Genomic DNA, 25,105 nt, shown 5'->3' on the forward strand with positions numbered 1-25,105 from the left:
TTATGTTTAATTTTGATTAAAATTAAATGACACCAAACATAACCTGCATAATAGAAAATAACTAAACTCATCATAGTAACAATTGTCACTTTTATCAGAATTCAATAATTGTGTGTTGTCTTGGATAGTTGAAATTAAATTTAGTGACTTCGTTGGATTTTAAGTTACACTTAATTTATATATTATGTTATATATATGACTCTAAGTAAGTTGAAAATTTATTTGAATGCATAGCAATAAGATTATATTTATATTTTTTTGCGATTAATTATACTAAGAAAACAGTAGCTGTGTCTATCATTTTAATAAGTAGGCACACATATTATTTACTTCACTAATATGGAAAACATGAAACGTAATAATTACCCGGATTCGGAACCGTTCATTTTGTGTATTTTATGTTGTTTTTATCCAAAACAAATTAACTATCTTCCTGGAGATTTCTTTTGAGCAGTTATCACAAATGTTCTAAGACGACAGGTGCAATTTGCTGCAGAATTTAGAGTCGACGTAATGACACACTCTGCTTTACATTAACACTTGGAAACACTTAAATAATAATTTAATGAAAATAAACAATAATTAGGACAGTTCAGTCAGAGTTTTAAGCATTTTATCTCGTCACAAACCATAAAAATGCAAGTGAAATCGCATGCCACCTTTGACACAACAATTTCATATTTTCACTTTATATCAACATTCTACCATTGTGTTTCTGTATCGCAGATTTTAATGATATATCACAGCAAACTTTTCGAGTAAATCTTTTATCACAGATTTTACAGTGAATAATTACGACAACCGCCAGCTGACATTTCCTGCGTTGCAAGAAATTCAACATGGCCGATAATCATGACATGACTCGTTTACTCGCTCTTTCATTCAATAGATGACGTTAATGAGTCAAATGTGATGATGTTAAAAAATTATAAGAGTAATATTTAATAATTAATAAACATTACACTAAAAATTTTAATTATTTTCACACCCTAAAATTTTAAAAAACGTGTTCATTGAAACACATTTTTGGTTATTTTGTTATGATTTTGACCTATTATAGGCTACCTGCCTTATGTTGCGTAGGTATTTGAATACTGAGCTACGTGGAATTAAAAACTTTATCGTTATATTTTTTTCTCATGTCATATATATACTTATTTGAAATGATAAGTACATTTCGACAAACTTTTTAGATAAACTGAATTTCACACAAACACAAATTGCAGAATATTCTTCCCTTGTAGAAGGAACCTACCTTCTATTTTGGTCAGGTGGCAGGACACTCCAATCCACTTCGTACATAGGATATGCCATAATGTTGAATTATCGCACAACAACTTAAATATTTTCACAAAAACATTTCACAAGAATGCTCACTTTATACGCGACAGTGCAAACCGTACTGTTATCAGGTGTTTTATCAGGTGCAGGTACTCCTCAAATATCCAGTAATTACGTATCTCTTATCAAAAGTTACATTTATCACTAAAAAGGGATAGCAATAGACACAATACATTTAATGTTTTATTTTCGAATGTCAATACTGTATGTACAAAACAATGGGACGCGTCACATCATTATCTTAATAGGAAAGCTAATTATTATTCATTGCGAACGTAGTACTTATTATAAATATGGTACATGTCGTAACCGAATCGCTTTACAGATTGTCGTCGTGGTTTCGCGGCGGCCTTTCAACACTGTTCCTTTTTATACAGTCCACAAGCCATCTTATGCCTTCGTCCACTCCATCACTAAAAAAAAAAATATTCAATAGGTGGTTAATAGGTGCAATAAAAGTTATGTAAATAACTAACATAACACATACGCCGCACGTTTACTTATGGATTACCTCGTAACTATTTACTATGGGTGTTCGGAGTAAGAATAATGGTCTACTAAATTCAAATATTTAAATGAAGGTGCAAACCTTCATGCAAATTAATCTGAAGGTTGTTTAAATACCAAAGTTTGTAGATAAGCGACACCCATAATTAGCAAAAAGTATAACTAATTACTTTACATAGTCATTACGTTCTAATGCGTTTGGGCATTACCGCATAGAAGAATCGATGATTGAAATTTGATAGACAAGGTAAATCTTTCCGTATACATTATTTTACGAAACATCTTTTACATCGCACGCAGTCGTCAAAAATATCGCGTTCTAAAATTATTATTACGCGTCTTAAAATTTTGCAATTTAATACAAATATACGAATAAAATATAATTTCTAATACGATGAAGAGTTATAATTGTATGGTATTTAAGAAAATACAAGAAAATTTTGTTTAAAAGCTTAAAAATTTTGATACAGGAAGTTTAAAAGTGCTGAAGTTTTTTTTTCGGTAAATATGTTTCATTGAAACCAAATATAACACATGTGTACACAGTTTAATGAATATATTGTATTGATACCTAGTACGCACAGTATCGTAAGACAGTAAATAAAAATATTTCATGAACATTCTTGACTTCAATTATGATAAAGAATAATATTTTTTATACCTGTTCTAGGTCACAGAATAATAAGTACAAATCCAGTATCCAAACTTAAAGAACCGCACAAAAATAAGTACACTACGCAATAAACTAAGTCATCATGCGAAATATTTAACAAAAATTCTGATCATGGTCGTGAACACACTATAAATAGCATAATATAATATTAGAAAAACATTCATAATCAAACTTTTGTTACGATATTTCTAGATGAACAGTGTCCCGCGGTATTGCGGTTAGTACTTTTTTTCGGTTTGTTTTGTTGTATGTGCGTTGATTTCTTAAAAAAAAAATATTTGGACTGATTTCGACAAAAATTTTATATAGTTTTTTAATTATATTACCAATTAAACGATAATAAGCATAAATTTCAACAGCTATTAGTTATTTAAAAAATAAATGTGAAGACAAACTAGGAGTCCTAACATTTATTTCATGTAAATGAATAGTGTCTTAAACTATAAAATAAAAATAATAAGTACTTAGAAATTGCAGTCCAGTATAACAAAAAATAGGAAAATAATAATAATTATATATTATTATTAATTATTTGTAACATTTTCATTACATATTTCTCATTTATTTCAGAATACAGTCATACAAATATATGTAAATAGTAGCAGTAAAATTATTATGAATGCAGCCTCATATTGTAAAATTACAGTAAAATAGTAATGGATAATTCTTTTTAAAATATCAATTATATACAAATAAAACAAAAACTTTAAATCTATTTGATAAAAAAGATTAATAATAATTGTCTCTGTGGAAATAACCAATTTGTTTGAATTCATTTCCTCTCAAATTCTACTGTAAAACAGATTATTTTTATCAGATTTGTAAATGCACCCTTGAGATGACCTTACAATTTTCCTCCAGAACAATTCAAGTCATTCCGCCCACTAAAAATTTCATCCATATTGTTCCATATAGAGTAGACTATCAAAAATAAAAAACAAATTACCCAGTCAATGCCGATGTGGCCATGAGCATTATATCCCTGGCCCCAATGAGGTGGGCGTTTTGGTTAAATATAGGTTTTACTGTATGCACACCCATGCAATCTGGAATGTCTTGTTTATTGGCTAGCACAAGGAGTGGAACACCAGTAAGATGCTCTGATGCTATCATTCTGTCTGAAAAACAAAATTATTAAGTAAATCACAAATATAATTTAACATTCTCATTATTGTAATCCATATAATAAACATGTTTAAATATAGAATATATGTTTAATTTAAATATAATTGGAATATTCTATTGCAGAGATAGATTTAATCTACAAGCAAATCAAGAGATAGCATTAATTTACAATAATATATATATATAAATAAATAATAGCATGTGAACCTTAACTTAACTCCTACATAACAGTTGAAAGATTGAGTTTGATGATTTTGTTTTGCTGAGATTTTTATGCTTGTGTGAAAAAAATATTTTCATTTCCTCAAGAACAATAAATCAGGAGAAAATAATAAATAAATATTTTTCCAAATAAACACAGTTGTTCATATTTATTCCACTATTGAAACTCAAGCATTTATTTATTGAGAAATATAACACGCAGAGTCATTGAATTTTTCTTGTATACAATCATGTTTATAATAAGTATGTAATTTTGTGTCATCATTAGAAAACTCACCAAAGGTTTCTTTTGATTCTGATACTCTATCTTTATCCGAGGAGTCTACAATGTATATAACAGCATGGCATTCAGCATAATACTGGAAAAATTTCATGCAAAACAAGACAACATTTGAGTAAAACGAAAAAAAAATCACAAACATTTGATAAGAAAAGTTGTATAATTTTAACACACCTTATCCCACAAAGATTGGAGTTCTTGTTGACCTCCAAGGTCCCAAAAGTTAAGTCTTACTCCATCCACATCTATTTTTCCTATATTAAGACCTACAGTTGTAGTAATTCTACTAGGATTCATTGCTTTATATTTTTTAGTATATTTCGTTTTAGTGGCCTCCAAATATGTCTAAAAATTAAAATTAAAAGCTAAATAAAGTTTCTTTGTAATTTTAAACATAATCAAACTTTCCAAAAATGTACCGTTTTCCCCGCATTGTCGAGACCTAAAATGAGTACACAGAACTCGTCTTTCTGAACAACGTATTTATAAAAACCGTGTAGTAATGTGTACATTTTGGCTCATTTTCTATCAGTTAACACAACTTTATAATAAATCTGAAATTTACTGAAATAAAAGAAAACAAACTAAAAGAAAAATAGTGAGCAGTTTCACACGTCACTGTCAGTTGTTATTGTTATTGGCAAAATAGTTGACATTTGACAGTAACATAACATACATATTAATATTTAATAATCTGTGCTAGAGTTATGGGCACAAAAAGACATGTTATGGGCAGCTAGCTTAATTAAATAATTTTTTTGTTGATAGCTTTGAATGCAAAATATGTCTCTTTCTAAAATAACTATATGGGACATAGGCCTAGCGAAAGTTTTATGGCTTTGTTAAACAGAAGCTACTTAACACGCATGAGAGCGCTAATGTGACGCCACGCTATGACGCCGAATTCTGTTGTGCGCGAAACGCGGTAATATACCGTCAACAGCGTAAAAAACGACATCACTCTGATCGCTAAGTACGCGCTCTACCTAACAAAGCCTTTATAGAAAAGATCGAGACAATTCGATGTCTAGAGCAGAGTCAGGTTAGGTTAGTCGGTTTCTATATTAATCATGACTGAATGCGTATTTTTTTAAATGGAATAATTGGCAGAGGACTTGGTGGGTCGCCAGAGGATAAGCGTTCAGCACCAAACTTTATGCCTTGGCCTCATTCAAGTAACAAAACGAATGCAACGCCTTCGCTGCAACTTGTTCTAAAAACAAGAAAACAAGGGAGAACATAAACACAAATCAGAGTCGGTTCTGCATACTGCAAGGTGCGGCTCCAGCGGTGGCTCAATCTTACACGCTCACCTCTCTAAATTATTTTTATATTCAAAACCATAATATAATATACACGTATTCATGTAGAGAGTAGAAATAAAAAAACATATCATTAAATAAACTATTATTACATTTCACTAGCTTCACAGCTAGTTCCTAAAAGGGGAAACGCGTTCTAACAAGTAACGGGTTTTAACTTTTACATACATATATACCTTTTTGGTCATTAAAATTAAAATAAGTATTTGTCAAGTCTTACAATCTGTTTATAATTAATTTTAATTGATAAAAAAACACGTTTGTGTTGGAAATTCTTAGCCATGCCTCCAAAAGATCCTAAAGCAAGCCAAAAGGGATCAACGGTAACTCCTTTAACTAGTGTGTATGGAGAATTAGATGAAATGTTCCTTACACCTAGGCAAACAAGCGTCCTAATTACTTTAAAAGGTGATGGACCTGGTCAAGGTGAATGGTTATTTCTTATTTTATTTGATGGACATATTTTGCTAGAAACGAAGTGGAGTAACGAAGCCGTTCATGAAATACAAGCATTGCCAATTGATCTTAAAAATGATTGCGATCAAGGCATACTGACAGATCGTCCTCTCACTTTCTTACTACGACTTGCCGGAGGTAAAGGTGTTAAAGATCCAGATCCTTTGCTACACGTGGATAACCGAGCTGGTGGAAATGTTGATCTTTTCCCTTTAGTATTGGGAGAAGAAAAAGTGTACGTTACGGCATCTTTAGACTATATAGCTACCGGAGAAAAAACTGGTTGCTCTGTTACAGTATACGCTAAAACTAATGGGATCGTAGAAAATAAAAGAGTTCCACTCACAATTACTGCAATTTCTGCACATTGTCTTTCTGTGTCTAAAGAAGGCACTGTTTATTTAAATGCTATTGGTTTAAACGATATTCACGATCCAGTTGCGATTAATTTTGGTATGTCTTTGAGTTCTGTATCTGCAAAAAAAGTTGTATGGTCGTCGATAAGTAATGCTGGCCTTGCAGCCAATACATCCATGGAAGTTCCTAAAGAAGATAAGTATATACCAGATGACTTAGAACCGAGCGATTGTGATTTATGCAATTCAGTGTATTGGAATGCTATGAAACGTGTTCTTGTTGACGCGATTGCCCTGCGTGAGAGGTTGGAAAATCCGTTTCTCGTTGAATTGGCGGGTGTACCAAAACAAGGAAAAATTGATGTAAGAGGTCGATATATGACGTTTATTGATGCTCGAGTTTTATTGCAACCTGGACAATATGGAGTTACTACATGTTCTAAGCTTTTTTATTTTAACGAAGCTGATTTACCTGAACAAGTAGGTCCTCTATTAGAGTTACCACCTGCTAGCGCTAAACCAAGTGTTCGGGATACAGACATCGTTTTAGATGAATTTAATCACCCAGCTTATATTGTCATGCGGTTTGATTTATTCGAATGTTTAGTTCCGAAGGCTAAAATTGTTTCCCTATTTGAGATAATGGGATTTCCTATGCCAGAGGGGCCATCTAGCCCTATAGACGAGTTACGTGCAGATCCAACTCCTGAGGAATCTCAGATAGACGTTCGTAAAATAAGAAAAGAAGGGGGTGCCTTGGCAGTTCATAAAGAGCTTTGCAGTTTGTCCTGCAAAGGGACAATACAAATGAGTCAAAGTATTAAACGTACCGCAGCAAATCGTTTACTTTACCGTTTGAGATCGATGCTCAAACAATTTCAGCCGAGTCAATGTTCAACTGTTTGTTTGCAAGATACAATAACAGCACAGCATGTGGCATGTAGATATGCAGTTACATCATCCTTTGCTCCCCAACCCCCTCCACCTCGACCAACGTCACGTGTTGCAGCTACAAGAAGCCGAATAGCTGGTGATATAAGAATAGGAAATGATCACATCGAAAAAAATTTAAGAGCTTTACCAAAACATCCAAGACCATACCTATGTAAGGCTTTGCGTTGTCTTGAAAATGAAAAGGAACAAGATGCTCGCGTATTTCTTTTGAAAGCATTAAGTTTACAAGCTAGAAACAGATATCTTTTATGGACGCTTGGTGCAATAGATTACGATAAAAGTGGTGATAAATTAGATGCTGCAAGTGCAGCATTTCGAATAGCAGTAAAAGGAGATATAACAGATGGTGTCACAAGTGCAATTGGATGGGCAGCATTGCATGCATTTTATCATTTTAATAAAAATAATCATGCAGCTTTCGTGGCTGCTAAGAAAATGCGCAAGTCATATGAACTGTCGAGAGATTGGAAAGCGTTTCTCCAAAGATGGGTTGAAACCAGTGGTGAAGAAGAAACGTTTTGGATACCAAGCGTAATAGAGATCGATAACCCCATGATTGTTGCATCAGCATTTTTTCTTTGCTTACGTAGTTATAAATTTAGTGGAGTAATGCTTCAGTGTGTAAAAAATGGTTGTGCAAGTCGAGGATCTCGTATGAAGCTGCCGAATGAAATAACAGTTGACAATTATTATGTCCAAGCCGCTTCATTATTATTAAGACAGCAAGTCGACCGGGCGTTAGAAGTTACAGAGGAAGGTATTAAAAGGTTTGGACCGTCATCGAAAATGTCACAAATGCGAGCTACATGTTTGGTGTACGCACGTGGTTGGGATGGCGATTGTGAAGAAGGTTTAGTTATTGCGGACCGCTTTGGTGCTGAACAGACGCCGTCATTGCTTTTGCGTGCTGCATTAGGAGGAATAAAGACTAATCCTGAAGGGTCTTTACAACGCGCGGCACGTGCTCACAAAATAGCTCCGTCTGCGCACTCGGCGTTGGCGATTGGCCGTGTTTATATGACAATTGGAAAGGAAGCATTAGCAGAGCGATGGGTAGCTTCTGCAGTAAACACAGAGCCTTTATTGGCTGATGCATGGGCGGTATTGGCCCTGTTAGCAATGAAAGATCGAAATATAGATAAGGCTCGAAACATGCTTCGATCAGCGAAACAAGTTGGTGCAATAAGTGCCGATATAAAAGATGAAGTAAAGAAAGCTATGAAAGTAGTGCATTTAGAGGGATTACCTGAAATGTTAGTGAAAGAATTGTGTTTATGTGATTATTACTAAAAATGGTTTATTGTAGTTAATATTAATTTAACTTAATTATACATAAATCTTACTATTAGGTGTTTCCATTTAGAAGTGCAGTTTCCGGGTTGAGAAGCAAAAATATATCTAGATCATAGTATTATTTCTTTTGATTATATCAAAACAAATATATATTTATGCACATACAGCTTAGAAAAATATTGTACTCTATATCCTGATCAATATAACATCAATAATTCATATAATCATCGTAAATCGTATGGATGTTTAAATCGCTATTAATGATTCGTTTCCGTTAAAAGGATATTTACACTTTCTACATGTGCAATACACAAAATGAAACAAGTTATGTACAAGGAAAATCTTTTCGCTTGTGTATTTTTTTAACAAATCCACACTTAGATAAACATTGTGATTATTCATATATTCTTAATGAATGATATTTACAGGTTACTTTTCTTAGGTGCTAATTCCTAAAGTGTATATATAATTTAAATTTATTTTTGCCGCCAAAACATTTCAAAATATATAAGAATAAACAGACTCAAAATGGGAAGCGCCTGACGCATAAATAACATCTAACAAAACAACATAAAAAGCTAGTATTTAATAAGTAAAAATGTTTTTTTATTAATTTTTTCATGCGTGACGTAGAGTACCTATAAATTTAAAGGCATTATGGGTAGTAAAAGCTCAGGAACAAGTGCGCTAAAAATAGAAAATGTCGCGTGCTAATAATACTTCAACAAGCGAACACAAGATGAAAAGTAAATCTTCAGCAGTCGCGCATTAAACTAGGTTAGATTACGAAATGCACGGTACAGTTATGAGGAACAAACCTGGTTTATCATTGCGATAAGCTGATAAGAAACAGCATCAAAACGCATTACATATACTTTCCACGAATATTTTCACCGTGAAAATTATTGATTTCAATAGATAAAAATACAATAATGTGAAGATAAATGTAGAGTGTTTAATTCTGCTCGTTGCTATCGTTGCACCGTCAGTAGCGAGTAGCGCGGTTCAGGCGTCATACAATCATTCGGTATTCCTTGAGGTGGAACGATCGTGCTTTTGTTTCAAGAGTTTTAAACAAGTTATAAAATCTCGGACATGTGAACGCACGACACAATGGCTCTATCGTCAAATTGTTGGAAATATCTTGTGCTGACATTCAATGTTTTATTCGCAGTGAGTATTTTAATGTACGATTTCATTCCGGCTTTTTGTTGTTCCCGTTATGCTGAATCAGCGTTGTTCTGTTGTCATAACAACTTGAACGACGCTCGCCCCGTGACAAAAACATGATTTATAAACATTATTCAAAGCATGGAGTTCGATATCATTCAAAATGTATGTTTAAAAAAAAGTTTAAACGCAAACTTGTGGTTTTCTATTTATGTATTGTATCATCACTGATAAAAACGATAATTCAAGACAGTTCGTCTGATTTCGATTGGCTCAATTTTCCTGGATTTTCTCGATCAAATGGCGCTAGTTATCGTGAACATAACATGACTGTGAAAGGCATGTTTAGACTTGACAAGTGACATTTTTGTTTGGTTGCGTTATATCTATTTATCATGTTTCTCCAACTCGTCCACAGATGTCAGCTGTAGTACTGTTTGGTGCAAGTGGGTTCCTCTTGTACCGATTGTTCGTCTACCGTCATTTTATTGGCGTGAATGTGGAATATCCGGCTGTATTGTTGCTAATGATGGCAATCATTACATGTTCAATAGCATGGATAGGTTGGCGAACGGCGAAATCAATGCACCAGATTCATGTTATAATGGTATGTTTAGTTAGCACTTGTTAGAACATATTTAATATATATTACAAATATTTTAACATACTTTAGCCTACTTTTCAAGAGCAAAAAACATTCACACGAAAGAGCTGACTGGCATGGTAATTCTAAAACCTGTTTACTGTGGCAGGATCACGGGTGGCCGAGAGGCTAGGCGTTGCTACGGTTAGGCAAGAAACGCAGGTTCGAATCCTGCCTTGTGATCGAATTTTTTCTATTCTTTCAAAATTTCTCATTTATAAAGCATTTCAATGCTACAAAACTAAAAATTAAATTCTAAAACCGTTCAGATAAATCGAAAAAAACATTTTACAATCTTACAAGGGTCAATGATCTTGATTCCATAAATCATAATATCTCAGCTGTCATGACACAGAGAAAACAAGTGTAATTCACAAAAAACTTAGTTGAACCACTTCGAACGCTATTTGGTTTCATTACCATTATTTCTATAGATTTAATTTAATATATGTAAACATTATTCCACACTTTTTGCGGCAAGTTGTATTGTATAGGCATGAACTTAACATATATTTCCTAGTCTCATTCATTGTTTTACGTTTTTAAATGTATAGTTATTTCAAAATGTCATGACTATCCTCTATACAAAATTTATTTTTGCTGATGATGATGATAATGAAAATACCAAATAGTACTATGATGATGATAGCTTACTTGTAATATATCTTTATTATTGCTAAATAATGAAATCCCCAAATATGGTGCCGACAATTGATTTCATATTGAAATATAACTACATTGAATACGTGCGGTTCGACCCGGCTTCACCCGTTGTACGTTTTTTATCTGCTTAATAATCTTTATTGTACCCTAACAAAAACGTATAAACACAGACCAAGTTGGTCGAGCCGTTTTCGAGTTTACCGCGAAGCAACACATTTGGCGATTCTTTTTTATTCATATAGATAGATCGATAGTAAGATAATAAGAAATGCTCATGTTCAATTGTTATACTGAAGGATTAAAACGCGAAACATTGCGATTTCAGGCTGGAATATTAATAATGCTCGTCGTGGTGATTGAATTCGCTTGTTTTGTCTGGGCGATGGTCGTGTGGGACAACATAGAGATTGACATCAAGACGACCATGACGTCATACTTTATGGACACGATGGATATTAAGGAAGCAAACACGGACACTATCAGATGGGACAGGCTTCACGTTAAGGTAGTTTTTGGTGAAATCTTAGTAATATTATAAACGTGAATGTTTGTAAGAATGTATGGATGTATGTTTGTTACATTTTCACGCAAACCAGCGAACGAACGAAAATTTTGATGATACTTGTCAGTGATGTGGTTTATGTACCAATATAACAAGCTATAGAAATACTTGGTTTTGCCCACGAGTTCGTCCGCAGGTAAAACCGCACGACACGGCACAGACAGTAACACATTAATTAATGACAATCATTCTCTTATAGTAGTAGGTTTATGACAATAATTCTTTCGGATATTAATATGTAGTAGCTATTGTATTGATTTTAAAGAAGTCGTATTAGAGAGCGACGTTTGAATCTAACGCTAATACAAAAGTCTGGGAATTTATTCGAAGTTTATTAGAACAAAAACAATTTATGTTCATAAAAGTTAAAATAATGATCTTTTTGGACATACAAACACATGCAGTAAAGTTATTGTTATCGCTGATCAGCCTTGCAATGTTTAAATGCAAAACCCTAGAGATGGTGTATTGCCGACTGCATTGTGGTCATAATTAGTTAATATTCGACCGACTTAACATCCAGAGCAGAGTAATATATCGCTATATGAATCATGAGTGCAGATCCATGCGACATGCGAGGCCATAGAATAATGACTAGAATTCTCTAATGGGTTGGTTGGTTCTAAATATGAGTTTTGGTTTTACCAGAAGGAGACAGACTATAAAAACATACATTAAATTTAATTTCATGATACATGTGCATACAAATTTCGTTCAGAAATTTTAATTGAAAAACCTACAAATTAAATACTTTTCAATACAATTTATAATATGACTTCTATGAAGAATAAACATTCGTGGCACGTCTCAGTTTTTTATTATATGCGATTTATACTACCATTTTACATTAAACCATTTTCAACATTATTTATATACTAGCAGCGCTCCGCGCTTTCACTCGCGTAAGTTTTATCCCGTGAGAATATCGGGATAAAAAGATGCCTATATGTTATTCCAGTTGTCCAGCTGTCTTCGTACCAAATTTCATTGCAATCGCTTGAGTAGTTTTTGCGTGAAAGAGCTTTTCGTGTTAGTAGGATAGGATTAATAATTAATTAATAGGAAGTAGCCAAAAATTTTGTTTGCAAAAAAGCTTTAAACGTAAAATGTAATAATAACAAATTGTTCTATTTAAATTATATCACTAAGAATAAATAGCTTACAAAGCGAATTTCATCGGAAATTCAGGGCGTTTATCTGTTATTTATAAGCAATTTACTCAATTCCCAGTTCCAATGTTGCGGCGTGAGCGGGCCAGGGGACTACAGTTCCTTAGGGCACGTGCCATTCTCTTGTTGCGGCCAGGGCCCTCTGGACTCCATACAGAAGCCCTACGTAGCTGATTGTACCACTTTGTTCCAACGCGGTTGTGGGAATCCGCTGCACGAGTATGCGAAACAGCAATTGCTGTTGGTAGCTATGGTGGCTTTGGTAGCGTCCGTTTTGCAGGTTGGTTAAATTCGTTTTAATCTAACTAGAACGATTAATTAGTACCCGAAACCCACTGCAAGTATAGTAAATTTCATACAAATCATAGGATATCCAAGGGAGAAGCAAGAATTGCTTGCCTATTTATACTGGCGCAATATTTATTAGTGGGTATAGTATTATGTTATCTGTAGTATTACGATTGTGAAAGTATACCTACAATTTTATTGAGAGCAATAGATGGCGTTAAAATACATTAGACGCATCTCATAACAATAATGATCGATTTATGGATGTTATATTCCTGTTCATTACTTATTAGTTATTAATTAAACAAAATACCTATTTAACATTAATTATTTAATATGCGTTATACGTTTTTTCATTAACTAACATTGAATTACTCGAATAATCAATTGAGGAAAAAAGATCTAAACCTTCACAAGTTGTTACTTGTTATGACAAAAAAAGAATCATGTAAATTAGTTCACCCAGTTAAAAAGTTATGAGGTAAAAAACACAAAAAAAAGCAATCGAAACGCCTCTTCTTTTTTGAAGTCTGTAAAAAAATTTCAAAGAAAGGCTCAAGAATTTTTAAATCGATCCAGTAATTTTTATAACATACATACATACAGCAAAAATGGAAATGTTTCTTCTCTATAATATTAGTTTAGATAAATTTGTAATAGAAAAATAACGATTGAGAAGGGGCGGAGTAGGGATTAAAGAAAACGGTTAGTTTTTAACTCTTTAAAAGCATTGTGTAATTCAGCGTTTATGTTAACGATCATTCATTCACTTTAATGATCTGTTTCACCAATCAAAAATAACTCTTCAAATAACGTCACTATGATTTATAATGCTTAATAATTACAAATATTATTCCATAAACTCCTAGCATCGCATGATTAATTACAACAATAACTACGTGACCCACGAGTTTTAATTGTTTACGGCGCAGCCAATCGATGTAATGGTCACTTTGAATGGGTTTTTCAAGGATCATAGCTGTTTAAAGGCTTCATGGCTTTTTAAAATTAGCGAACGTGAACGTGCTACGCTAACGAAATTAGTAGCTGACTAGATCCTAGTGTTTAAAGCTATCTTCATTCAATTCCTCAAAATAATATGTGACAATGTACAATGCACACATGCTATATTCATATCTTCATTTTTGTATTATTTAATAAGGTTAAAAAAAACATTTCACATTTTGAATAATATATAATATATAGATATTGTATGTAAAGAAATAATTATTTAGTTAAAACTAACATAAATGCCCTTAACTAAATTGTCCCACTTCGTTTTACAGAGTATACGTAAGGAAATGAATAAATCCTGGCGATCTATTCAGTTTAATAACATAACCTCATGAAATTTTTGTGTGGTCACCGATCCTCGATAGGTGGATTTTTTTTTTAATGAAATCAGTCGGTCAAACGTCTAAAGGCTGATACATACAAACGTACAGATTAATACCTGATAAAATCGTATAAAAAAATATTTCTTGACTTGAAATTTTAAAGAAGAACACAGAAACTTTCTGCAACTTTAGTTGGGCTTTGTGTATTATAAAAAACACGTGAACATCTTTGGCTTATAAAGTATATAAACATACTTTATTGTTTCTTAGAAACTAAGATTATTATGCATTGAACGTAGTTTCTAATGTGTTTGCAAACCTCATTTTTTCCTTTTTTTTTCTTTTTCCTTTTCTTTTTCTTTTTCTTTTTCTTCTTCTTCTTCTTGTGAATGAACACGTCCAGGCGTGAAGTTGTATTTACTTCTACTATATACACTAACGAATTAAGATACTGTAGATAGTTGCTATCATGCACTGCAACATGCTCGCATCAAATTAGTTCTAATTGACATTTCATTATGAGAGTGGCACTAAAAGCTCAGCAGGTGACGTCATGTAATCAGCCTCTCCGCGGGACTATTGCATTATTTAATTAAACTGTAATGATGTTTCCTCACTGCCAACTAAATTTTACCGCCTCCTTGGTACAGTGGTTGACGCGTGAGCTTAGAACCGAGGGGTCCTGGGTTCGATCCCGGTGGGGACGCAAAAAAAATGGTCTCGGTCTGGTAGGACACAGAAGGCTGATCACCTACTTGAACCTAAGGAAATCGATCAGTGAAATTGATGTATATCATCTGCCCCATACCCCAGTACCCACAAGGGACTTCACTTAATGAAATTTGGAGTTGGTCTATATTTCTGAATGTTTTGACTTATCAGACTAATAAGTATTGGCTTCAGGTGAATGATATGTATAAGAGAGGAAATATATTTGTACAGTTGACTTTTAATCTCGTTTTTTTGAGTGGATATTATGTAAATAAACAGAACATACTAGTATTAAAAATTAACGTTTATTTAATCGAAACTTCATGTAGAGAAAAACAGAGTTACAAGTACGTTTACGTAGATAAAAGGATTTGATATGTGGATCTGTTCTGAACTACTTTTGTTTGTTGTAGGTATGTTATTTTTTCATCTTGTATACGAATAAATAAGGTTTTGACAAACGAATTTAAGTATATAAGCACATAAAGCGCGATTTACCATAGTCAGAATTTTTCAGATTAGAAATATCGTAAATCGCCGATATTTAATACAATTTAGGTATTGATATAAATAAGATTCATTGATCTAACACAGTATACATTACATAGAACATATACACTGTTTATACTACACTACTAGGTTTGGCTGTGTTTTAGGAGTATGTTAAGCCTTCTCGACAGAATACTGACATAAAAAGTTCAATGTCTGAGTTGTTATAAAATTAGTACCCATCATTCCAATTTGCATAACAAAGTAAAATAGGTGTGATATAATATTATTTACAAGCTGCGCCTCGCGGTTTCACCCGCGTATGTCCGTATCCCGAGGAATATCGGGATAAAAAGTGTCCAAAGTGTCCAAGTGCCCATATGTTATTCCAGTTGTCCAGCTGTCTACGTTTATTCATTCCAAATTTCATTGCAATCGGTTCAGTAGTTTAAGCGTGAAAGAGCAACAAATACACACGCATCCTTACAAACTTTCGCATTTATAATATTAAGTAGGATAGGATTAATGTAAGACATAATTAAGGGTCCCCAGTTATGATAAATAAGTGTGAAATGCAAGTACAATAACCAATAAGAATTTCTGCTTTATTAATTTGATAACAAAAGATAAGCATTTAAAGTCAAAAGAGTCCGACCGTTCAACTTTCAACTGTATTTATCTTTCAAAATCTTAGGTAATTATTAAAAAACCTGGTCAATTGCCCCATTGTTCACGAAAACAGTGGTCTTATTTCTAAACAAATAAATAATAAGATATGAAACAGTGGAGTCTTGTTCTTGAAAATAGCTTTATTTCGAGGAACTTCTTACTCACGTTTGTATGCATTATTATAAATTATAATAATGTTAACATTGTAAAGTTTTCGAGTATTAAGTGAAATAAACAAAGGATTTTATTGCACTGTATATAAATTCAGCTATTATTCTTATCTCTCTCTTGAACCGTTTTTAATAGATTTTGTTCTAGCTCTGACAATTTGAAGGTTTGATTGTTGTTTGTGAACATTTATTTTTAGTTAAATTATTATTATAATTTATCTACCCATTGTTCTTTTAAAAAACCTTTTTATCGCGTTTTTATTAGTTAATTTCATTCTTAAAAAAGCATGTTTTTAATGATTTTTTTCTGTCCGTTTTTTCCACTTTCCACTTTTATTTCTCTTCATACAGCTTAGTGTAGGATATAGAAATGAATAGAAATATATTTGAATTCGTAAACTAAGATTTTACGCCGATCTTCTTTGATGGTGTGGTACGCTACCCGGTGCGTGCTGGCCCAATTCCGAAGTATGCTCGACTCCTACAATTAAAATCAAACAAAATTACAATCAGTTTCATTTACTTTTGTCTAACACTTACAAAGTGTATGCCTACCACCGACTCGTTTAGTCAACTCTGTCAACAAGCACTTTAAATATTTACCATTATTACGATGGGAAGTTGTACAAAGAATGTGATATTAAGATAAGGCTTATGAGGAACGGATGTGTTTTTAATTTGGTTCTTATAAAATTGTTTATAGATTATTTGGTTCAAATTTTGATTATTTTTAAAAACTGAGACTGTATTGTTACTTTAGACGTTATAGTCAAATGTAAATTTACCTCATGACTCTATGTCTGGTAGGGGCTGAGTTTGTATGGAGGATATTGCAGGTATTCGGAAGATATTAATATAATAATTTTAGTTAGGAGGTACTTATAGTATTTTGTATTTCTAGATTTTTAAAACTAATAATAAGCATACCAATTTATTTAACGATCAAACTAAATTATTATTTAATGTAAAATTTAAACTTTTAGACAAGGAGTAATTCTAAACATAACCTTGCCTTGAATCAGATTTGAAAGTTAAACACCAAATTAAGAAAACCTAGGCTGTGAATAGTTAACAGACCTCGTTTGTAATTACTGGCTATTTAGATTTATGTATTGCTATAATATCTCAAAAATAACTATAATATTTAATACCATACGTTAAATTTTCATACACTTAAAATAATATTGTATTCTAACAGCAAAAAAAAAATAAACTGTTGATGCGAATTTTCCTTTTTGAAATGATACTTTACACTTCGGCTTCGGCACGGTGCGTGACTTGGCTAAAATTATAATGATGACCGAATATTTGACAGCACATTATTGGCGGGAAGCAAAAGCTAGCGTTACAAACAATGACACAATCCTATATGACCTCACGACTCCTTACGTGGTTGCGGCCTTTGAGCCATCTCAATATGATTGTTCAAGGTAACATTGTGTATAAACAGCTTTTCCTCTGACGCGCGCGTTGACAAAGGAAAATATGGTCCCGGGGTTTTCCTTGCACAGTTTTCGTTCCCGTTACATAGTCAGAATAAATCGCTAATATCGGTTTCTCGGAGATCAAACTATGTCTTTAGGAAATTTCGTCCAAATCGTATCAGTGGTTTCGGCGTGAAGAAGAGACATACAGACAGACGGACTTTCAAAGCATTTAAAGAGATAGTAGGGACTAATTAGGTATACTAATTCGGATTCATCAATCCACGCAGCAACTATCGAGTCGAATTTATGTCATGCTTTCTGATAAATAATGCTCGACCGAAAAACAATTAATATTTAAATAAAAAGCAAACTGAATTAAAGTTATAAAACCTCAATTCCGTTTTGTACTGTCGTCCATCCTGAATGTGATATTTAGAGTTGAATATTTTACTAGCTCTTTCATTTGATACCTACCGTCTAAACTTCCATTATATCCTTTACCTAATCGTAAATTATGTCTCTCCACAATGATCTTCTTTATGCCTTTATAAAAACGTTATAAAACAATTGCCGAAATGCCAACCGTTCACTCGAGTTTTACACATTTCGCGATTCATTTTCATACAGATGCAAAAAATTTTGAACAAGTATGTTTGATGTATATTTGTTACTCTATTACGCGAAAACCACTGAACGGGTTTTGATAACGCTTCGCAGTGACGAAATAAACCGAAAAAGATTAACGACGAATTAATAAGTAATTATTAATTTAACTACAATGTGGAATCCAATTTAATTAAACGTTACCCGCATACTGTAATTGCAATTACCGTAACTTAAATGTAATAAATAGTACTTCGTCTATATATTGTCATACATACTCGCTGTTCAGAGGTAGGTTTATATAATAACATCTATTAAACTACCCCGAGTTAACGCGTGCGAAGCCGCGAGCAAAATCTTGTTAGAATAAAGTGTAGATAGACTTCGTCTAAATATGTTTATTGAGAAACTAAATTAAATTATTTAATATAAATAAAAAGTGTTTTTGTATTTGTATTTACTGAATATATGAAAAAGTGCAACTTCTCAATGTAAGTAAATTGCATTGGTACACTAATTTCAAAAATTGTAGTAATAAATGGTTTACCGTAATTGCATAAATTGTGAGAGATACCCGTATCATTTTATCAGCTATTGTTATTTGTAAGTCTTAGCCTTGTCTTGCTTATTTTAACAGCATTTTCCTGACTAACTTTGAAAGCTGCTGATAAAATTTGTCCTCCTCGGATCATCCTTTTTTCAGTAACAAACTATTTATAGTGCTATAAATTATGGTTTATGTAATGATTACGAATGTATAATGTTAATTGTTTTTTGAAATTAATTAATGAGACGTTATCTATTAGTAAAATACAAGAAGAAATTACTTGGTAGTGTCAAGATCAAGAAAAATCTTTGTGACATAAATACATTTTGGCACATATTGGGCTATGGGAAGGTACCACTTTCCCCGTTGCGAGCTGGTAACACACGCCACGTTACACAGGCCACAGTAAAGCGACGTGAAATAGTAGCATGTTACTGTGGTTCGTTTGGGGAGTCAGAGGCCCATACCCTTCTTCACATTCTTCCCAATCAACTCCTATATTCCCGCCATTAATCCTTTCTTTATCTCTTTGTTCTCCTTGTCTTATAATTTGAAATTACATTTAGAAAAAGGGCATTCCCATGGGACAAAAAGCTCGGTTGCCTCCTAAAGAAAACACGACATAATGTGTCATTTTCAGTTATCGTCAATTTGGCTTCTAGCAACCCAAACTCTTAAGATAAATATTAAAGATGACTAAGTCTCATGGTACTAAGGAGTTAAGACCCTGATGTTACATGAGTGGCATAGTTGTCGGCTGAGAGTTAATTAACACTAATTAAAACGGCCATAGATGAGTCAGTTTAAAGTCTCTGAGCCATTTCATTGGTATATAGTAATGCATCTGTGTTATTTTCGTTTTATTATTATAGCTTAAATTATTATATATAGCTTGAGTTGTCTTTCATATGCAGTCTATGGAGCCTTTGGTCCTTTCTCTTTGTTCCCAGACATTCTATCACACAAGTGCAGCGCACCGCCAACAGTAACTTCAATCTGGTCAGTCCACCACATTGGTGGCAGACTTATTTATACATATGTATCCCTGTATACATAGCTCTACGTATTAGCTCTTTTTCTTATAAGAAAAATCTCAAATGTTATCATATCATTCCCTTCAATTAATATTTTATCGACACAGTTCTTCAAATTTGCTGATATCAAAATAATAGAGCGGTTTGATTGTGAAAATCTATCTGGGCACATTAAAATAATAAGCACAGGATATGAGGATGTACTCAAACGATCATTACTAGCGATCCGCACCTGCGTGGGAGCCAATTAACCTCCGTGATTACACCGTACGTCCCTCTCACTTGCATAGAATTAGATAAGGACTGATACAGATACGAGTGATGTGGTTAAATTGAAGAGTGCTTCTCCTCAGGGGAATCGAGGTCACGCTAGTCCTGTTTAGAAATAGGCGGATTATATCACGCGATTATGTAATAGGTGTGGGTGGTATTTTGCATATAATTGTTAATCGTGTAAATATCTCTTTGTGTTAATTGTTTACTAGCTGAGATCTTGTATTTATTATTCGGCACTGCCAGAGTTTGTATGTTCGTTGACGTGATGTCTAACTGACTTATAATTTGACTGATAAATAATGTCACTTACAGTCAGTTAAGATGACAAGACATGTATGAATAACACATAAAAAAAAATAACACTTTTTGTCATAATTTCATATATTATTTGACCAAATCAGAAGTTGTGAAATCCCCTAAATATGATTTTTAGGTTTCTGTATTTATTTTTATACTTAGTCGAACAAAGACGCAAGATGAGAGAAAAATCAAGTATTTGGAACATTTGCATAGATTTCTGTTAATTTTTACCGGTTTCTGCATTTACAAAGTAACTTGCAACATAAAATTATTTCACAACAATTTTTAATCTTTAGTCCCTTTTATTAAAAGCAATAAGTATCTATATATATAAAATTCTCGTGTCACAGTTTTCGTTGCCATACTCCTCCGAAACGGCTTGACCGATTCCTCTGAAATTTGGTAAGCATATTGGGTAGGTCTGAGAATCGGCCAACATCTATTTTTTATCCCGATATTCCTACGGGATACGGACTTACGCGGGTGAAACCGCGGGGCGCAGCTAGTTTTCTATAAATACTAGAATGAAGAATTTCTGCAATTTAAATGGAGATTGCTATTGTATTTTTTTATAGGATAGAGTATTATAGCGCTATTATTATTAATAATTGAATATAATTTACGATGTTGGCAGAAAAATCTCGATTTATCTACTACTTAGTATTTGAGATGCACGGTAGTGATTTATCGACAATCGTTACATTACCTCAGACATCCTTTTAGGGTGCATTATGGTAATGTATTATTATGGTATACATACCTACAAGTAGTTTTCCGTTCTGATGTGGGATGAGTGTGCCTTTTGTAGTCGTATAGAATAAGGCCATATTACGTGTAGGGTTTTAGCTGAAATGGAGTTATCGTATGTATTTATCATGCTTTCATTGAGACAATAATATGATTCGCTAAAATTGCACCTTTACCATTCTTTTTAAACATTGAAGATGTAACAAGAAAGTTTATCTCAATCGCAATTTAAAACGTTGAATGAAAATTTCATCGATTCATCGAACATTTCAGCAGATTGCTATTTCACGCCGGTCTTTTGTGGGGGTGTGGTACTTCCCCGGTGCGAGCTGGCCCAATTCGTGCCGAAGTTTGCTCGAATACCATACAATTAATCATTATGTTGTTACTTAGTCACAGATTATAGGTGTCCAGGGGATTAGTTAGTATGTACTCATTGTAATATCATGTAGACATAGGGTTGCCATCTTTTGCTTGAAGTTAAAATTGGTTTTTATTCAAACATTGCAATAAATACAGTAGGTACTATTGGAAATTCTATTAAATTAAAAAAAAAACAGCACGCATTTATTGCTCTATTTGTTTTTCCCGCCATTTTATATTCATTACGGAAAAAAATCCTCTCTGTAAAAACGGAATTTGCCATTAGGATTTACGGTTGAAAATATAGTTTAAATTATTCGTATATAATTTTCTGAGTCATACAATACTATTCAATAAAATATACGATATAATATAATACTAGTAGTAACCCGCGGCGTCACTCGAGTGGTATCTGGGTAAAAATTATCCTATGTGCTAATCCAGACTCTAATCTATCTGTGTACCAAATTTTATAGAGATACGATAAGCTGTTTCCACGTAAAAGAGTAACAAACATCCATACTTACACACTTCCGTGTTTATTGGAAGGATAATACAAGTGGCAACCCTACATTGACAATACGATTAGTCATGTCTCAATGTTAAGAGCGGTTTGAAAATTCGGGGATAAAATGTGTTACTAGCCTTAGACCTTCCTTATACTGCTTAGGGGCTTCTTATACATGCTTTTACGTATACATGTATTTTAGGAATGGTAACATAATAGGTAATACATTATAATACTAAGACTTCAAGAAATGAGGAGGTTATCAATTCGACTATGTCTTTTGTGTTAGTTACCTCATACTTTATTACTCGATGAAGCGATTTTGATGATTTTTTTTATTTAAATGCTGCCGGTTTGCCTGCCTGCTATATGGTCCCGTCTAGTTTTTTGTCAAACCAAATTATTTTTAGGAACCTATTCTTCTAATCATTAGTTCATAGGTCATTTGATAATGTTATCAGTACAGAAGTAATTTTGAATAACAAATTTATAACACTATTGCAGAATAAAATAAAATAAAAATGAAGTATAAATTTAATTAGTTTTGCGATTTGTATGTCAATCTATGCAATTCATATTACCCATGAAACGCCTGAGCAGCTTAAAACAAACAATATGTTGTACGCATATTGTTAAAATCGTCTTAATTCAATTGTATCATATTCATAAAAAGTTCTATGGAAATTTTGTGAGCTAGACATAATGGTAGTCTTTTATTACTTTTCAATAATTATTTTATAATTTCGTAAATATTAGTAATATTACAATTACAAACCTATAAGTCTAGTATCAATACGTGGGTACGAGGAAAAAAGAATCGTCTGAGTCACTCTTAAATTTAAACAATAGGCTCTTGTACGCCAGGCTCCGATTATAAGTACTTCGCATTACGTCATAGTTCAGTACAATTTTATTTATTTCGGCGGAATGTTGAGAGTTTTGGAATGTCTATAATATAACTTTAAAATTGATCTTTGGTCTGAGCAGCAGAGAGGTAGAAAAAACATGTATTTGTGTCAATTGTCATTAATTCCAAACACTTGAAGATTACGTAATTTTAGATTGTTTGGTTCTCTTATTCAATTTTAAGAATACGTACTAATGTTTTGAGGTTGTCTATGTTAATATATTTTTTCTTAAATGGGTTCCTGAGCTGGTGGCTTGCCTCAACGTTTAGCCATCACCACCGCCCATGAACCCACCCATAGTGAGGCCACCGCCTATTTATCATCACCTATATTTTCACATATCATTGCTCCTAAAAACGAACTACAAATATTGTACAACTATGTGCAATATTAGGAAAAATGAAGGAAAAAAAACCATAACATTCGAATTTAGCCATATAAATGGAATTTGAATATCGAATGCTCATGGCACATAGTTTAATTTTATATTTTCTTTTTCTCTACAGAGTACCGGTATTTTCTGCACATTTTTCCTTGCTCATGCCATACGGGAGAAGCGACGTGCGTCTATTCGAAACTCCACCATAGCCAGGGAGGCAACCTTCGCTGCTCCAGATGACTCCCTCCTTGCCTCTCCATCTGCGCCTGCCCCTACCTTGCCAAAATATTGAGACTTGTATATTTAAATAGAATATGAACGTAGTTTGTAAGGATTTTTATTAGTTTTACTGTTTAAGACAATTCGTGTTCATAAGGATACCTACGGATAACATGACTGTGTTTAAGATTTTTTTTTAATTTTGACACATTAGGTACACGAGAAAGATAAATTAAATGAAAGGAGAAATCGTTGTGCAATGCTTCTTCGAAAAGTAATGTATAATATGACAACATACAAAATGATTTATATTAAAATACGTGATTCCCTACGTTTCTTTTGAATACAACAGATATGTAATCTAGGCTCAAATGTTATTTATAGGTTATTATTTTTTGGTTATATAGCAAATGTTAACAGTGTCAAGTTAAAGTAAAAAATTATTATAATGGAGTAAGATTGCCTGCATTGCGAAGAACAGAAATTGTTTTATAAAACAAAATCAATATATAAGTGGATGAAGAATATCGTAGGTACCCTAAGGGATATGTAGGTACTATTGTATACATACCTATATGGGATTTGGGACGGTTCCCTGCGTTTGGATTCCCGCTTTTGTGATTCGGGGAAAGTTACAGATTAAATAAGACGTGTTGCCAGGCAGAGGGTGCGCTCCCTATTTCAAGATTTCAAGGACATCTGAACCTACAGGCTGTAATATACAAAGTAATAAAATTATTTATAACATACGATTTCTTTATTTTTCTTGGTGTATGTATAAAGCAAAAATTATAATAATAATTGTGATAATTACACTTGAATGAAACTAGCGAATTATAAATACACCCTTTGAATGTCATGTTGTTTTTTTTTTTACATTTGACTACATTATTAAAGTGTTTTTGATAAATGCGTATTTTACTAATTACTATTGATCACAAAAACATATATATAATGATATATGTTTTTGTGAGCAATATTAAGTATTTTTAGTTTTAATATTATTATTTATATTATAGTGATAGGTAATTGGTTGTGTGCTTTGGAATGTGTTTTTTACAATTAAAGTGGATCTTAAGCATAAAAAATATTTTATAGATTTCGAATAAATATATAAAAAATATGTTATGCTTTATTATTCTAAAACTTTTATAAATGTTATCAAATATACCGATATAAAGAATTTCTATTTGCTAAACTATGTAAATTATTTACTTACTTTTCATGCCTAAGTAGGTATCTAATAAGGTGGTAGCTATGTACGCAAAAAAAAAAAAACTTAAACAGTCTTAATATAGTTCGTGTGTGGAATACAAAACAAATTATACTTAGTCTGGCCATAAATACTGTTACACTTAATTATAAAAAAATATTACATTTGAATTTCGAATCTG

General features: G+C 32.8%; 4 protein-coding genes across 5 annotated transcripts in view; 2 read left to right on the top strand and 2 right to left on the bottom strand.

Annotated features, from left to right (window-relative positions):
- Nucleotides 1-838, bottom strand: part of LOC119834765 (AP-1 complex subunit gamma-1) — a 27,686-nt gene extending 26,848 nt beyond the window's left edge. For both annotated transcript variants that reach the window (XM_038359250.1, XM_038359248.1), the window contains exon 1: nt 367-838. In XM_038359250.1, the coding sequence (XP_038215178.1) occupies nt 367-386 (20 nt within the window). In that variant the 5' untranslated portion in view covers nt 387-838. The remainder of the gene's footprint in view (nt 1-366) is intronic.
- A 673-nt stretch (nt 839-1,511) lies between these two features.
- LOC119834945 (ADP-ribosylation factor-related protein 1) lies at nt 1,512-4,779 on the bottom strand. Its single transcript, XM_038359499.1, has 5 exons — nt 4,568-4,779; nt 4,323-4,493; nt 4,146-4,227; nt 3,468-3,639; nt 1,512-1,754 (listed from the first exon to the last, which is right to left on the bottom strand). Exons 1-5 carry the CDS (start codon nt 4,658-4,660, stop codon nt 1,661-1,663), a joined length of 612 nt encoding a protein of 203 aa, XP_038215427.1. The 5' UTR covers nt 4,661-4,779; the 3' UTR covers nt 1,512-1,660.
- A 972-nt stretch (nt 4,780-5,751) lies between these two features.
- On the top strand, nt 5,752-8,634 carry LOC119834877. Its single transcript, XM_038359395.1, has one exon. The coding sequence runs from the start codon at nt 5,752-5,754 to the stop codon at nt 8,524-8,526; it is 2,775 nt and encodes a 924-aa protein (XP_038215323.1). The 3' UTR covers nt 8,527-8,634.
- A 678-nt stretch (nt 8,635-9,312) lies between these two features.
- Nucleotides 9,313-24,789, top strand: LOC119835195 (23 kDa integral membrane protein-like). The gene is made up of 5 exons (XM_038359888.1): nt 9,313-9,702; nt 10,118-10,306; nt 11,331-11,510; nt 12,798-13,016; nt 23,620-24,789. Exons 1-5 carry the CDS (start codon nt 9,643-9,645, stop codon nt 23,782-23,784), a joined length of 813 nt encoding a protein of 270 aa, XP_038215816.1. The 5' UTR covers nt 9,313-9,642; the 3' UTR covers nt 23,785-24,789.
- The last annotated feature ends 316 nt before the right edge of the window (nt 24,790-25,105 follow it).

This window comes from Zerene cesonia, chromosome 20, assembly GCF_012273895.1.
Source record: "Zerene cesonia ecotype Mississippi chromosome 20, Zerene_cesonia_1.1, whole genome shotgun sequence".
In the NCBI taxonomy this organism is placed as follows: Eukaryota; Metazoa; Arthropoda; class Insecta; order Lepidoptera; family Pieridae; genus Zerene; species Zerene cesonia.